The 14,077-nt window shown below is 34.5% G+C and overlaps 2 protein-coding genes across 2 annotated transcripts; both read right to left on the bottom strand.

Annotated features, from left to right (window-relative positions):
• Positions 1-6,249: 6,249 nt before the first annotated feature.
• LOC109168082 (uncharacterized protein At4g22758-like) lies at positions 6,250-7,532 on the bottom strand. The gene is made up of 2 exons (XM_019317136.1): positions 7,032-7,532; positions 6,250-6,443 (listed from the first exon to the last, which is right to left on the bottom strand). The coding sequence occupies exons 1-2, from the start codon at positions 7,402-7,404 to the stop codon at positions 6,361-6,363; spliced, it is 456 nt and encodes a 151-aa protein (XP_019172681.1). The 5' UTR covers positions 7,405-7,532; the 3' UTR covers positions 6,250-6,360.
• Positions 7,533-9,951: 2,419 nt separating this feature from the next.
• LOC109168040 (uncharacterized protein At4g22758) lies at positions 9,952-12,771 on the bottom strand. The gene is made up of 3 exons (XM_019317097.1): positions 12,277-12,771; positions 10,882-11,089; positions 9,952-10,296 (listed from the first exon to the last, which is right to left on the bottom strand). The coding sequence occupies exons 1-3, from the start codon at positions 12,622-12,624 to the stop codon at positions 10,079-10,081; spliced, it is 774 nt and encodes a 257-aa protein (XP_019172642.1). The 5' UTR covers positions 12,625-12,771; the 3' UTR covers positions 9,952-10,078.
• Between the last annotated feature and the right edge of the window lie 1,306 nt (positions 12,772-14,077).

Raw genomic sequence — 14,077 nt, 5'->3', positions numbered from 1 at the left:
CAAGGAAGAAAGTCAACATCAAGACTCATCACACTCTCAACAAGAACGAGGATCATCAACCTCACAACAACAACAAGACCACAAACATCATATACAACACAACTCAGGATGCAACCTACCATTCACAAGGTAAAGTACATCAAGACTTGCTCATAAGCAAGGGAATCATACATCACATAATGACACATTAATGTTTCACGTTTCATAGTTCCAAGTTCCAACATTATGCCCTGTTCCAACCTTATGGCTACCCCCGGCCTTATCACAGTTCCAACCGTTACCTCCTAGTGCCACACTGTACTTCTGAGTCCAATCTTATTCCACCTGGGACCGTCGCCCCCCACCTACACCGCCAATCATTCACCGCCGAACTCTCAGTACACGAGGGTACCATTAAATATCATATTCACACACTACCGATCATGTGAGCAAAGCCCAAGTCACACGCCACCAATCTCATTCATAGTCACACATAGTCATCATCATCAACAAGAATACTAAGGCCCATCAATGGCCCCAATCAAGTATCAACAAAGGGTACAACGATTTGTACAAGATCACAACATAAGAATCAATCAAGAGATCACAACAAAGACATGAGACATTACTCAACAACGAAGGATACAATCCAACACCAAATGATTAACAACACAAGTTGCCAACCCCAATAAGAAGGAACAAACCACACATACTAGCATAACAACATCAAACTAGCATGCTCAACAAGCGGGTAAACCAAAATGGTCCAAACGAACCTTCAAGACTCATATTAGCCCAACGAATCACAAGGTTGGACCCTTAGCGCGATTCAAGACACCAAATCCTAACATGGATTCCTAACACATCGTTCTAGACATACAAAACATCAAGAAGACTCACAAATAGCTCAAAATTCAACAACGGGAGGTCAAAACATCAACACCAAGAAGAAAAGGATCACGGGGAATAAATTCCCGTAATCATCTATGACGTTCCCCGCGGGTGGGACCACGGGTAGGCCCCTACCCGTGGGCCTTCCTGCGGGGTACAATGCCCACGAGAAGCTTATTCCCCGCGGGTGGGGCGGCGGGTAGGCCACTGCCCGCGGGGTACATTATGTGTACACCAATTTTCCCTTCGGGGGAATTCATCATCAAGGTCAAGTTCAAGTCCAAAACACCCAAAATCTCACACACAACGAAGATATGACTTGAACCCAAGAAATAGCCAAGCAATGGCATACAAGAAACCTAAATACAAGCTCTAAACATGCATCATCACAAGATCATGCATTAAATCTCACAAATTACATCAAGAACATCAAGTAGAAGCCAATAATCATCATTTAGGTTAGAAAATAGGTTTTGTAAAGCATGGGTGACCTTTGTAGCCTAACAACTTCTCCTTTTCACCCTCTTAAGTCTTTTCTTAGAGCTCTTCTTCCACACCAACTTCTTACACAAACCAAAACTCAAGAAAGATTCTAACTTTAGATAAAGACACCCAAAAGATGGATAAAAACACCAAAAAGCTAAGAACCTTACCTTTCCTATGCTCAAGAAGAAGAAAGTAGGAATCTTGGTGAAGGATCTTACAAGGCTTGGAGGTTCACCTTCTTGCTTGAAGAATAAGCTCGGTTATTTTAGAGAGAGGCTAGAGTGTTTAAGACTTAGGCTTGAATGGTGAATGAATGAAATGAGATGTCTTGCTAGCGTAGCTTGAACAACAATTCATGGGTGAAAAGCCACTTTTACCCTTACTAAAGTTGGAAAGACAAGGGGACAAGGGCACAACTCATGAAGCACAAGGTACACTCAATAGATTTAAGTGACTAGTCAAAATTTAGTCCCTTGACTATTAAAGTTCAGGATTTTTAGAAATGGATTAGCAAAGAAAGCTTGGATTAATTCCTCAATTAATATTTAGATTTATGGGGTGTCACACTTCTAGTGATGTTTAGTCTAGTTGACTGGTCCGGTGCATTCCTTTGTGCGTTGCGGTGCATCACCTTGCTTTCCGCTTAGTCTAGTCTTCCCTCGTCTGATAGTGGACTTCATCTAGTGCATTGATTTGGAGATTATAGTGCATCGCCTTTGACCATTTACCTCATCTAATCCATCCATCTGCCTCGTCTAGTGTATGCTTAGTCAAAAATACTCAGGAGAGGAGTTGAACTTTGGATCACACGGCTAGCTTAATATCAAGTCTTCTTCAAATTCCTCCGAATTGACCTTTGGTGTCTTATGCGCTCCAAAATGGTTTAAGTTATCATCCCGCTTAAGTCTTATAAAATATGAGCTTCAAGACTAAGCATTTTGCATGGGTTTCATTGCATGGGTACACCATACTCTAATGAACCCAGAACTGACTCTAATGGAATAAAATTGGGGAATACTAGATTTTCAAAATACAATTAGCTCATCAATACTTTACATTTTATTCCTAACATTATGAAATATATAAGAAATATGTAATCTATATATATTAGGCAGCTTAGAGTTTTAGGGTTTGAGTAGGTAGTCATAAGGAAACTTATTTCCATATCAGAAGTCTTCTAACATGTATTTATAGGGTTGTGTATTCCCCATTCTAACATAGATTTATAAACCTTCTATTCAATTTCGTACAATATATTTTCTCATCCCTTAATTCTTATCTCTACTTTCGCCTAACTGTTGGTAAAGAAATTGTGTCCTCCATTTTCAGAGTTTGTCTTCTTTACCTTGTGTATTCAAGCTTGTTCGGTCCAATTTGTGTTCATCTGGAGTTTGCGTGCGGTGTTGGTGGCGTCCAAGCTTCCGGTTCAGGGGGAGGGTCCAATCCCAATCTTGTTCAGTCCACATTGAGTTCACCCGGTGTTTGCCTATGGTACTGGTGGCGTCCAAGCTTCTGTTGTAGGGGGAGTGTTCAATCCTAGGCTTGTTTGGTCCACTTTGAGTTCACTCGGTTGTCCGTGGTATTGGTGGCGTCCAAAGCTTTCGTTTCTGGGGAGTATCCTAAATGGGATTTGAGTTAGTTATTTAGTTATTTTTGGATTATTAGTTATTTGTGTAACAAGTTGGGCATGATTAAATCTATGCTCCAACTAGAGGGGGAGTGTTATGGAATATATAAGAAATATGGAATCTATATATATTAGGCAGCATGGAGTTTTAGGATTTTGAGTAGGTAGTCATAAGGAACTTATTTTATATTAGAAGTCTTCTAACATGTATTTATAGGGTTGTGTATTATCCCTTTCTAACACAGATTTATAAACTTTCAATTCAATTTCGTACAATATATATTTTCTCATCTCTTGATTCTTATCTCTATTTCCGCCTAACTGGCGGGTGGTTGTTATTCTCCACCCGCCAGGCCTTTGGATCTTTCAAATTCAACAGTCTAGAGTCCCTTTGACATACCTTAGAACTCATTTGAGTGCCACCCACTTCTTAGTCTTTGGAGAGTGTATGAATTGACAAAGTTTGTTGACTTCAAATGAGAGATCTGAACAAGGGATGGTTAGGTGCTGAAGTGCTCCAACAAGGTTGCGGTATTGACAGGCTTGCAAAGAAGCCTTGACTTGGCTAAGGACTCGTGATGTTACGGCTGTGCGTGTTCTCTCGGATTGTTAAACCCTTTGCCACTACCTGGCACATCATTTGCGTGTTCTAGGTCCTATGTTGGTATAGTTATTGATCATTGTAGGAGCCTTATGCGTTCTTTTATTTCTTGTTCTGTTCTTTTCAATCCTCGTGCTTTGAATTCTCTAGCTCACTCTATGGCTACAACGGCCTATTCTCAGGCTAACACTGTACGGAGACTCTATTCCCCCTGACTTTATTCTGACTTCGTTGTTAAATCCACAATGATTTTTGGCTTTCAAAAAATAGGCCTCGTTGTTTCAATATCTATAAATAAATGCTTAGAAACAAAGTAAAAGGGAATTTTGAATTGAGAAATTTTCAATTATAATCCTTGACTATAGTGACATTTATCACATTTAGTCTTACTTTTTTTTTTTTAAATGTCTTATTACATTATCAAATTTTATTTGTTTGTCACAATTAGTTATCCGTTTAAATGTCTATCATTCAACTAATAAAGATGACTACCATGTGATTTAATCATTTAACCGTCTTGTCCCAACATATAATTTTCTCTTACTCTCTAGTAAATTCTTTTTAATTGAATAATGAATTACATGTTAATCATCTTTATTAAATAGTGGAATGATAAAAATATAAATGAATAACTAATTGTGACTAATAAATAAAAGTCAATATTATAATTTCACAATAATCTATAATTAAAAGTGAAATTTACTTTTTTGATTTTTATGTATAGTAGTTACTTAAATTCAAATAAATTATTATTCAGAAAGCCATTAAGAAGTTCTAGCGCTTTAGTGAAGATTGTTGCAAACCAAAATCAAGATAAAGAGTTTATCAATCTTTAATGATTTACAAGTTTTTTTTTTTTTTTATGACAAGAGAAATTCACGGTCACTAGTTATTTGAAAGTGTATGCTGGGTAAATTGTGTTCTTGTATAATAATCCACAAATCACATATAAGAAATAGCACTAGAAAAGTCCTGTGCGATGAACTTGACTGAAAAGGTATATATGAACAAGAATTAAACTCATAAACTTATGGTACATAAACCAAACTATAATTCTTTGGGTGAAGTGTCAAATAGCACCATGAACCAATAGCGAAATGTCATGTTACACCTTAATCTTACATAAATGATGATTTGATGCACAAACTAATAAATTTTGTCCGCCTAGAACTTTTTGTAGGTTTCCCGGTATTATTAATGACATGGCACCAGTTTTATATGACGTGGAGTTTGTTTTTATTAATTTGTTCCAAATTAAAGTTTTTGGAAAGTTTTGGGTTATTTTTTTAATTAATAAAAAATTCAATCCCTAGCCTGCAACTACTAGGAATTGAAAACTGTTTGAAAGCGGTGGCACTGGTTGTCGGCGCAACCGGGATGGTTGGGGTAGCGATGGTGGAGGCTTTAAAACAATCGGCAGCTCTCGGCGGACCGTGGAAGGTCTACGGCGCTGCCAGGCGGCCTTTACCCTCTTGGTTTCCGTCTTCTTTCCTCGACGAGTATATGACTTTTGATGCTCTCAACTTCGAGAATACACAGAAAAGCCTCTCAAAAATCTCCCATGAAGTCACCCATGTTTTCTGGTTAGCCCTACAAGTTGTCGAAAGGGTTCTTGGATATGATGATACGTTGAAGAGGATTAGAGTGTGAGTGCAGAAATTGCGAGAAATGAACATCATTCCATGATCTGTTCTGATCTAGTCCTTGTTTCAATTCAAACGTACGAACATCTGTGTTGTTTGCTTTATGACGCTACTTTTTATGGTGTAATTAATAATGTATGTCTGTTGGCACTTGGCAATGCTTCAACTGTTGCCCAACAAAATAAACACTTTATGAAAATTAACCAAATAGTTAATGGTGGATTGATTGATTGATTTGTGAATTCTTGTTGTATGTACTGTTTGGAAAGATAGTACAAATCAAGAACCATGCACTTATATTCACCGAATCTCAAATAAGTTTCACCAAAATTAAAAGCACAGCACACAGATGAATTAGCGTTACGAGGTTGTCCCTAGCTTCCAGATGTACAAGCTGGTCTTTCTCTCTGCAAACCACAGAACCCTAAATTAGGGCTTACAGTTTGCAGCAGAGATTGTAAATTTGCTGATTTTTATCCTTGAAATCGGTCGGGTATGGAGGACAATAATGCCGTCCCAGAATTGCCGGCGAAAGATGTAGATGTAAATGAAGAAACGCAGGAAGTGGAGTGCGGGAAACGGGGGTGTTGTTTCTGGATTCCTTGTTTCGGGTTCGCCGGGGGGTCGTCGGTTCGGACTTGGGAGCTTATCTCGACGTCGGAAAATCCAAAGGACGAGACGACGAGCAGTTGGTTGTCCAAGAGCATTAAAGCGTTTAAGAAGGTCCGAGAGTTTGACTCTTCAATTCCTAGCAGTTGCAGGCTAGGGATTGAATTTTTTATTAATTAAAAACATAACCCAAAACTTTCTAAAAACTTCAATTTGGGACAAATTAATAAAAACAAACTCCACGTCATATAAAACCGGCGCCATGTCATCAGCGATACCGGGAAACCTACAAAAAGTTCTAGGCGGACAAAATTTTTTAGTTTGTGCATCGAATCATCACTTATGTAAGATTAAGGTGCGGCATGACATTTCGCTATTGGTTCATGGTGCTATTTGACACTTCACCCTAATTCTTTTCATTTGTGACATAAAGATGCACTTAGGTGTAACGAAACATTGAGTTTCAAATTTAAATTACTTTACATGCGATGTTGAAATACAAGTTGGTAACATTGAGAACTTAATTACATCATGGTGTAATTTGAATTTAGGCACAAGAAAAATTTTCTTGATTTCAAGTTTTTCAGGAATTCCTCTGGCTTCAAACCTGCAACCAACAAGGCAGTCAAATATAACGCAAGATTCATCCTAACAATTGTACAGTGTAAGATTCAAATCCTTTCTAACTTATTCTTCAAAAATAATTTTATAAAAAAAAAAATCGACAAATTTAAGAAGAAAAGTTGAAGAAGTGAACAAAATAAGTATAGTTTCTAACTGATAATAAATCCCAGGTGAATACAATATTATTTTAATTATTCAATTTAGAAAAATATTTACTTGCTATGCAAAAAAAAAAAAAATAAATAATCACTTAGTTAACACTACACATTTCAAAATTGACATATTTTTAATAATCAAGGACCACATTTTTTTTTTTGAATGCTACTGACCCTATTACAATGTAGTATCTGTTCATTCAAGGACTACATTTGATTGTACTTAATAGAAAAATTTTACAGATTTGGTGAAATTTTTTATTTTGCTTAGGAGAATTGCAGTATCTGTTAGACTTAGGGGCGCAATTTAACCATTTTTCTCTAAATATTTATATCCTAGCTACGAGGCTATGATAAATGCAATGATAATATAAGAAATAAAACGGCACCGTACTGAAACAAGTTCGAAAACTCACTCTCAAGACTGAACTGCGAGTAATGAAGCTCGTAACGGGCGGGATCAGTGCTAGCCAGCAACGGCCGCCGCTTCTCCTTCGCGTAAATCTCCACCGCCGCCCTTATCAAATCGGCGACGCTGTTTTCCGGCGACATCACCACGTGCACCGGTCCCAAACTGTTCTGAATGTTCACATTCAACAACAGCTTCGTCAACTTCTGCTCACACTCCCCACCTCCGCTCGCCGTCGTCACCGGCTTCCTCGTCGGAATATTCACAAACTCGCTTACGAGCTCCGAGTTCGTACGTGCGTCGGCGAGTCTCGGAGGGAGCCTGACGCCACCGTGCATGGCGGCCGGCATCCGATGTTTTGCAGGGAATGAAGATGTCATTCTCAATATTCCTCAAAGAATCCGAAGATCTATACTGGAAATTCCGTTCCCAAACTACATATTTTTGTATTATATTTGTGATAGGATACGAAATAGAAGTTTCTATTTATGCTAAGGCCCAAGTTTGGTAGATTTAAGTGGTCAATAAGCTACTTTAAAGATGTAGTTTACAAATAGCTGTTAATGAGTTTAACTATTTGATAATATTAGTTAGTTGTAGAGCAATAATTTTTAGTTGGTAAATTAGTTGTTAGCTGATAGTTGATTACATGTAAAATAATTTTTAAGGGTGTACTTTATTTTATCAAGATGTTGATAGAAAAAGCTGTTTTGAGCGATTTTTTTTTTACATTTTAGAGCAATAAGCTATTACAAAAAGTTGGTTAACCAAACACTCGAATTGACGATCTAATCAAATCAAAGACCTAATAGTAATTTAACAAGTCAAAATTAACTGATAAGTTAAGTATATTATTAAACAAGAACTAAACTTTTTATATGGAATTTTTATAAGTATTTAATTTTATTAATTATCTATAAAAGATGAATCAATATTGATAAAAATGAAATTACTATATACGGAGTAACAATTAACACCAAAAAAAAAAAAAGGATTCATGTAATCTTATTGAACAAATGCTGAATTTCAAAGAATTATTATTAATAAATAAAAACAAATAATGAAAAGAAGAATATGATAGAGACAATGATATACCATAATAATTTGGGATATGTCTGTCGAATGAAATCATGACATGCGAAGGTTCCGGGAAACTGCAGGCTAAGATTCCTTTCTCAGTTGCCTCTTCGTGTTGGCAAAACTAAGGATAACTTTCAAATGATAACCATATGTAATTGTGGCGTTTGGTTTTAATTCAGGAAATATTATATTGCTGGAATGTTACATTATTGAAAATGTTAGGGGGTCGTTTATCAATTTGAAAAAATAGAGGATTTTTCAAAAAATGGAGAAATTGAGAAGTGGAAAAAATAAAAATTGGAGAAGTTGTTTATTAAATTTTTTCTTCCAAATGCTTACTCCTTCTCCATTTTTCCACTTTATGTACAAATTTGGAGAGAACAAATTTGGGCTTCTCCAAATAGAGGGATGGAGGGGAAACACGGGTGAACAGTAGCATATGCCAAGAGGTCGGCTGTTCGAATCCTACTGCTTTGCTTTAGTATTCTTCTAGCTTTCTTTTCTCTCACTCAAACTCATGGTTGCACGTGTGTAGGTAATGAAAAAAATTAAAAAAAATTAGCAAGGTCGAGTCGGCCTGGTTAACTCGGCCGAATTAGGCGATAGGCGGGCCCCTAGGGGGGAAATCGCCACGGCCTATGAAACTGATCTAGCTCCTGAAAAAATTAGCAATAACACAAGGGAATATAATAATACCTAAAAAAATGGAGGGTATTTTACACTCCCTTGCAATAATTAAAAACCTTATTCAAAGGTTATGTTACATTCCTAGGGAAATTGCATAACTTGAATCAAATATGAAAATCTTTTATTGCCAAACAAATATAGTTTTGGTTATCTTATATAACCTGAACCAAACACCACAATTTAAAATAATTTGTAAGTTGATCGGTAATGTAACTGTAATGTTAAAGATTCAATATTTGTTAAGAGTGTGCCTTATGTTTACGAGACAAATCTCAATTAGTCTCTCATACGATAGAGAGATATAGGCTCTGTTTAGTAAAAAATTGGTCTATAGGTCAATTTTAACTTATTTGACCATTATTAATTGTTTAATTTAGTTAAAATATCAATATAAATGTTTGGTTAATTAGCTTTTGACAACTCCAAAATGCTAAAATTCAAAAAGCTACTCCAAGCAACTTTTTCAATTAACTTTTTGAGAAAAGAAATTATACCAAACAGCTATCAGCTAACAGCTAATTTACCAAACAGTTTTCTACAATCAGCTAATGTTATCAACTATTTATACCCTCTAATTAACACAATCAGCTAACAGCTATCAGCTAACCGCCATTTTACCAAACAGGGCGATAGAATATTAAGTTAGCCACCCGTGTAACTCAATGCAACTAATCCAAATTAAGGGAACTAGAAATTTAGCTATACATTCAAAAATTTGGGGTGTTTAGTAAATAGTTGTTAGCTATTAGTTGATTGAGTTAGTGGGTTTAATTAGTTGATTGCAAAAAGATATATGGTAAATTAGTTGTTAATTGATTACATTCAAAATGACTTTCTCAAAATTAAAAACTTATGGAAAAAGTTACTTGAACAGATTTTTTGAATTATAGCATTTTAGAGCATTAAGTTGTTACAAAAAGCTAATTAATCAAACATTTATATTGAGTGTTTAACCCAATTCTAACAATTAATAGTGGTTAAATAAACAAAAATTGACTGATAAGTTAATTATGTTATAAAACATACACATGTACATGGAATGTTTAATTTGTATAAATATACTTATAATGGATACATACAATGATACAGAGGGTGGGGAACTTGTATTTAAAGAATCTCCCAACTCCCAAAAAAAGGGGGAAATATTTTCATTTTGTTTGATGGAAAGAAAACCCAGGCAATACTAGTAATTGAAGCTATATGATGAGAGCAGAGTAGCAGTGATCTAAAACTACCATGCTACTCCCTCCAGTACAGTAAAAAGGGGTATAATAGGTTTAATTATCCTTAGCACTGGAAGCACCCAAAGAATTGGCAGAGCTTACCAGATCTTCTTAAGATTTTGTTGATCTTTCGAGAGAAGAATTCAGCAAGGGAAACGTATTCATCAGAGTCTGAATTGAGAGAGGTTGTGGATACCTCTCCTCTGCTCATATTTTTACTGCTCTTCCGGAGATAAAAGCTTCTGCTGCCAACATCTCCTATCAACTCCGACTTACTCAGGCCTGTAAGAATCAACCAAACACTCAACTTATACATATATATATATATATATATATATATATATATATATATATATATATATATATATATATATATATATATATGTATATAAACAATTTGGCCATGACAGAGAGAGACATTTATGCTGAGGTAGAAAGGAAGAGCTTATTGGGGCAACAGCACCCAAATTGATCTGATCTGATCAGCTTATTTACTTGGTAATCACAAAATTATAAGTTCAGCTGTTTACCTTTTGGTCCTTTATTGAATAAAGTGAGTCATAAGGGGTTTACCCAATACACAGTCTTGAATAATTGCTACAAGTTTCCCTTGTTATCAAAAGATATAAAGGGGTACCCCAGTCAAGATTGACTAAAGATACAAACTTATAATCACAAGGTCACGAGTTCGAATCTAAGTCTTCTTAATATGAGCCAGTCAACTATATATGAGCAATTTAAGTTAGTTTACTAGGTCCTTTGCCGAATTGCCGGCTACAGTCCTTGGGGTCCTTTGCCGACTAGAGTCACCCCGTGTTTCTCTCATCATCATACAGAAAAAAATAAAAAAATAAAATAAAGACTTACTTTGAAGACTGAAGTTGGATTGGTACAAGTCAAAGGATGAGACACCATTGGTATTGAGATGAGGAGAGCGACCTTCTTCACTGTACTTGTTAATGGCAAGACGAATGGTTTCGTCCACACTTGTTCCTAACTTGACCATGGTGCGAACAGGACCAGGACATCCTTCAAATGTCACATTAACCACCACTTTGGACTCCTTGTTGTACCCCTGCATTTCGATCAAATCTACACATTATAAATATTCAACTTGCTCACCAAATATTTTAGATGTTTATTTGCATTATAAATATTCAACTTGCTCACCAAATAATTTAGATGTTTATTTGCATTATAAATATTCAACTTGCTGTCTTGTACGGTGGAAAAAATAATTTTTTAAAAATTGCAATTTTCAGAAGCTTTCCCCATATTGTTTGTCATTGCATCGTGGGTTGCAATTTTTACAATTTCACTGTGTATTTATTGGACACAAATTTTCCCATTTTTACAAGATAATTAATTAATTATAAAACAAGTATATAATGTTTCAATTTGTTAATTGTACTAATTTTTTAATGCTTCTAGTACTATACTTGATCCAAATGTATTATTATGCTAATATATATATATATATATATATATATATATATATATATATATATATATATATATATATATATATATATATATATATATAATCGTTAATTTCAAGAATGATCAAGTGACTGTTGATATTTATCTATTTTTATCTTTTGACTTTCAATTGGACCATAAGTGGTCCTCTTGACTATTGATGTTTACCTATTTTTGTCATCGACTTTCAATATGACCATAAATGGTGCCTTAACTATTGATTTTCTTCCAAATTTTGTTTTTCAGTTAAATATCAATTTAATAAACCTTAAATTTAAGAATAATAATGTCAAACTAAGTTTGATGTGAGATTGAAAATTGAATGAATAATAATGTCAAACTAAGCTTGTTGTTGAGATTGACGAATTGAATTCATAAATTTAATACATTGAGTTCATCATTGTGAAGAACTAAAATTTTTACATCATTACCCTTAAATTTAATGTTTATTAAAATGATATTTAACTAGAGGACCAAATTTTAAAAAAAATCAATAGTAAATGGATCACTTATGATTAAATTAAAAGTTGAGGACGAAAATTAGTAAAAATTCATAGACAAAAGGCCATTTATAGTCCAATTGAAAATCGAAAGATAAAAATTCATAAATAAGAATAATTAATGGACCATTCCTGAAATTAACTCTATATCATTTCAAAATAAGATATAAATGCTAAATTATTAAAAAATAAATAAATAAACCGCCCAATTATTATATAACAGCGAAAATTGGAGAGATCAAAATCGATAAACAGAAAATTGAAATGATATATCTGATCATACCGGGAAATGGTGATTCGCCGGAGATATCTTCACGAAATAGTCCGGAGTCGAAAATATATCTGTACAAGTATGCGGACGGAAAAGCACCTCCTGCTGCGGTGGCGTCAAATTCCAGCCACCGTCGTCCGGGGAGGAGGCGGCAGAAGGCAAGAGCGGCTCCGATCCGCATCGTTTCAAAGCCCTAATCAACGGCTGCTTCGATGATCGGCGTCGCACAGGCACAGGCACAGGCCTACTTCTCCGATGACCTAACGGTGACGGTGACGGTGACAGCGACGATCGATGCGGTGCTCTGCTTCTAACAATCCGGCTCACCGGAATCCTTCTCCGGAGTTCTCTCTCCGACATGCACTTGATTATGTACTCTGTACAACGGCCGTGTACCTTTTCTATAGGTACAAGTGGATGTATGTATAGGTTGGAAAGTAAAGAAGAGACGAAGCTCACAGTTTACTTGCAAGGGCGGCAGTTGCCTGGCTCGGCAGTTTGCATCAATGGACGTTATATATAAAATAACGTCCGTGTACTAATGTACTGTATACTTCCTTAAATTGTTTTTTTTTTTTTTTCTAATATATTAATTTTATCATAATGTTGTACTCTCCCGATAAAATAGTAAAAATATTTTGAGCAAATTTTTTTTTTTAAAAAAAAAAACACTTATTGGTGGAATTAATATTTTATATCTTGTAGATTTTTAAAATTTAATAATCTAATATCAAATATCTATGTTTGTGACAATTTTATTGAATTATGCATAATAATTAGATACTAATTTTAAATTTTAACAATTTAACATCAAATATTTGTATTTTATAATAAAGTATGTCTAATTATAATATTTGATCTAAAAAAAGTTCATCGTAACCCAACTTTGTTGAAATAAGGGATAAAGTACAAATAAACCACTAAACTATTTGGGAAAAAGTAATTAAGCCATCGAACTCAAATAACCCCCAAATAAGTCATTGAACCCGGAAAAAAAGAGCAATTAACATTTTTAACATGTTAACTCTAGGTTTTTGCTGACTGTATTGTTCAATGTTTATTTTATTTACGTTTTTTATTATTATAATCCATCTACATAGTAATATATTTTAAAGTAATTAACTAATTATAATCAAAGTAGTTTTGTGTTGTCTAGATCTAATTATTTATTTATTATTATTTTTTAAACAAAAGATCTAGTGAAAAAATAATAATAAATAAACAAATCAAATCTCGACAAGACAAAACTATTTTGATTATAATTATTTTAAAATATAATACTATCCAAGTAGATAATATTAATAAAAATAATAATAATAAACGTAAATAAAATAAACATTTGACAATTCAATCAGCAAAAACCTGGTGTATGTTAACCTGTAAAAAATGTTAATTGCTCTTTTTTTTAGGGTTCAATGGCTTATTTGCTCTTTTTTTGGGAGTTCAATGGCTTATTTGAGGGTTATTTGAGTTCGATGGCTTAATTGCTGTTTCTCAAATAGTTCAGTGGCTTATTTGTACTTTATCCCTTGAAATAATATAAAATTGAGTTAATTCTAGCAATGGTCTTCCGACTATTGCGATTTTCCAAAATTAATCCTTGTCTTTTAATTTGGACAAAATAGATCCTTGACTATCAAATTTGTTCCAGCATTGGTCATTCCGTCAACCTTTCGTTAGTTAAGTGTTAGTGTAGGGGTTAAAATGGTCATTTCATTAACTTCTTTCCTCTTTCTTTCTTCTTTCTAAAAAAAAAAAAGAAAGAAAGTAAGAACTCAGCTCTTGTGCTACCGCGAATAAAAAACCAATCTCT

This window comes from Ipomoea nil, unplaced genomic scaffold (genome assembly GCF_001879475.1).
Source record: "Ipomoea nil cultivar Tokyo-kokei standard unplaced genomic scaffold, Asagao_1.1 scaffold3172, whole genome shotgun sequence".
Taxonomy (NCBI): Eukaryota; Viridiplantae; Streptophyta; class Magnoliopsida; order Solanales; family Convolvulaceae; genus Ipomoea; species Ipomoea nil.
Note: the sequence above shows the minus strand (reverse complement) of the source record. Positions and strands in the feature narration are given on the sequence as shown.

Excerpts from the sequence above, each read along its gene's own strand:
- LOC109168082 (XM_019317136.1), bottom strand. The coding sequence starts at position 7,404 with ATGACATCTTCATTCCCTGCAAAACATCGGATGCCGGCCGCCATGCAC. Across the intron at positions 6,444-7,031 it reads CTCGCAGTTCAGTCTTGAGA|GTTTGAAGCCAGAGGAATTC; the intron begins GTGAGTTTTCGA and ends TGTTGGTTGCAG.
- LOC109168040 (XM_019317097.1), bottom strand. The coding sequence starts at position 12,624 with ATGTCGGAGAGAGAACTCCGGAGAAGGATTCCGGTGAGCCGGATTGTT. Across the intron at positions 11,090-12,276 it reads CGGCGAATCACCATTTCCCG|GGGTACAACAAGGAGTCCAA; the intron begins GTATGATCAGAT and ends ATCGAAATGCAG. Across the intron at positions 10,297-10,881 it reads ATCCAACTTCAGTCTTCAAA|GCCTGAGTAAGTCGGAGTTG; the intron begins GTAAGTCTTTAT and ends TGATTCTTACAG.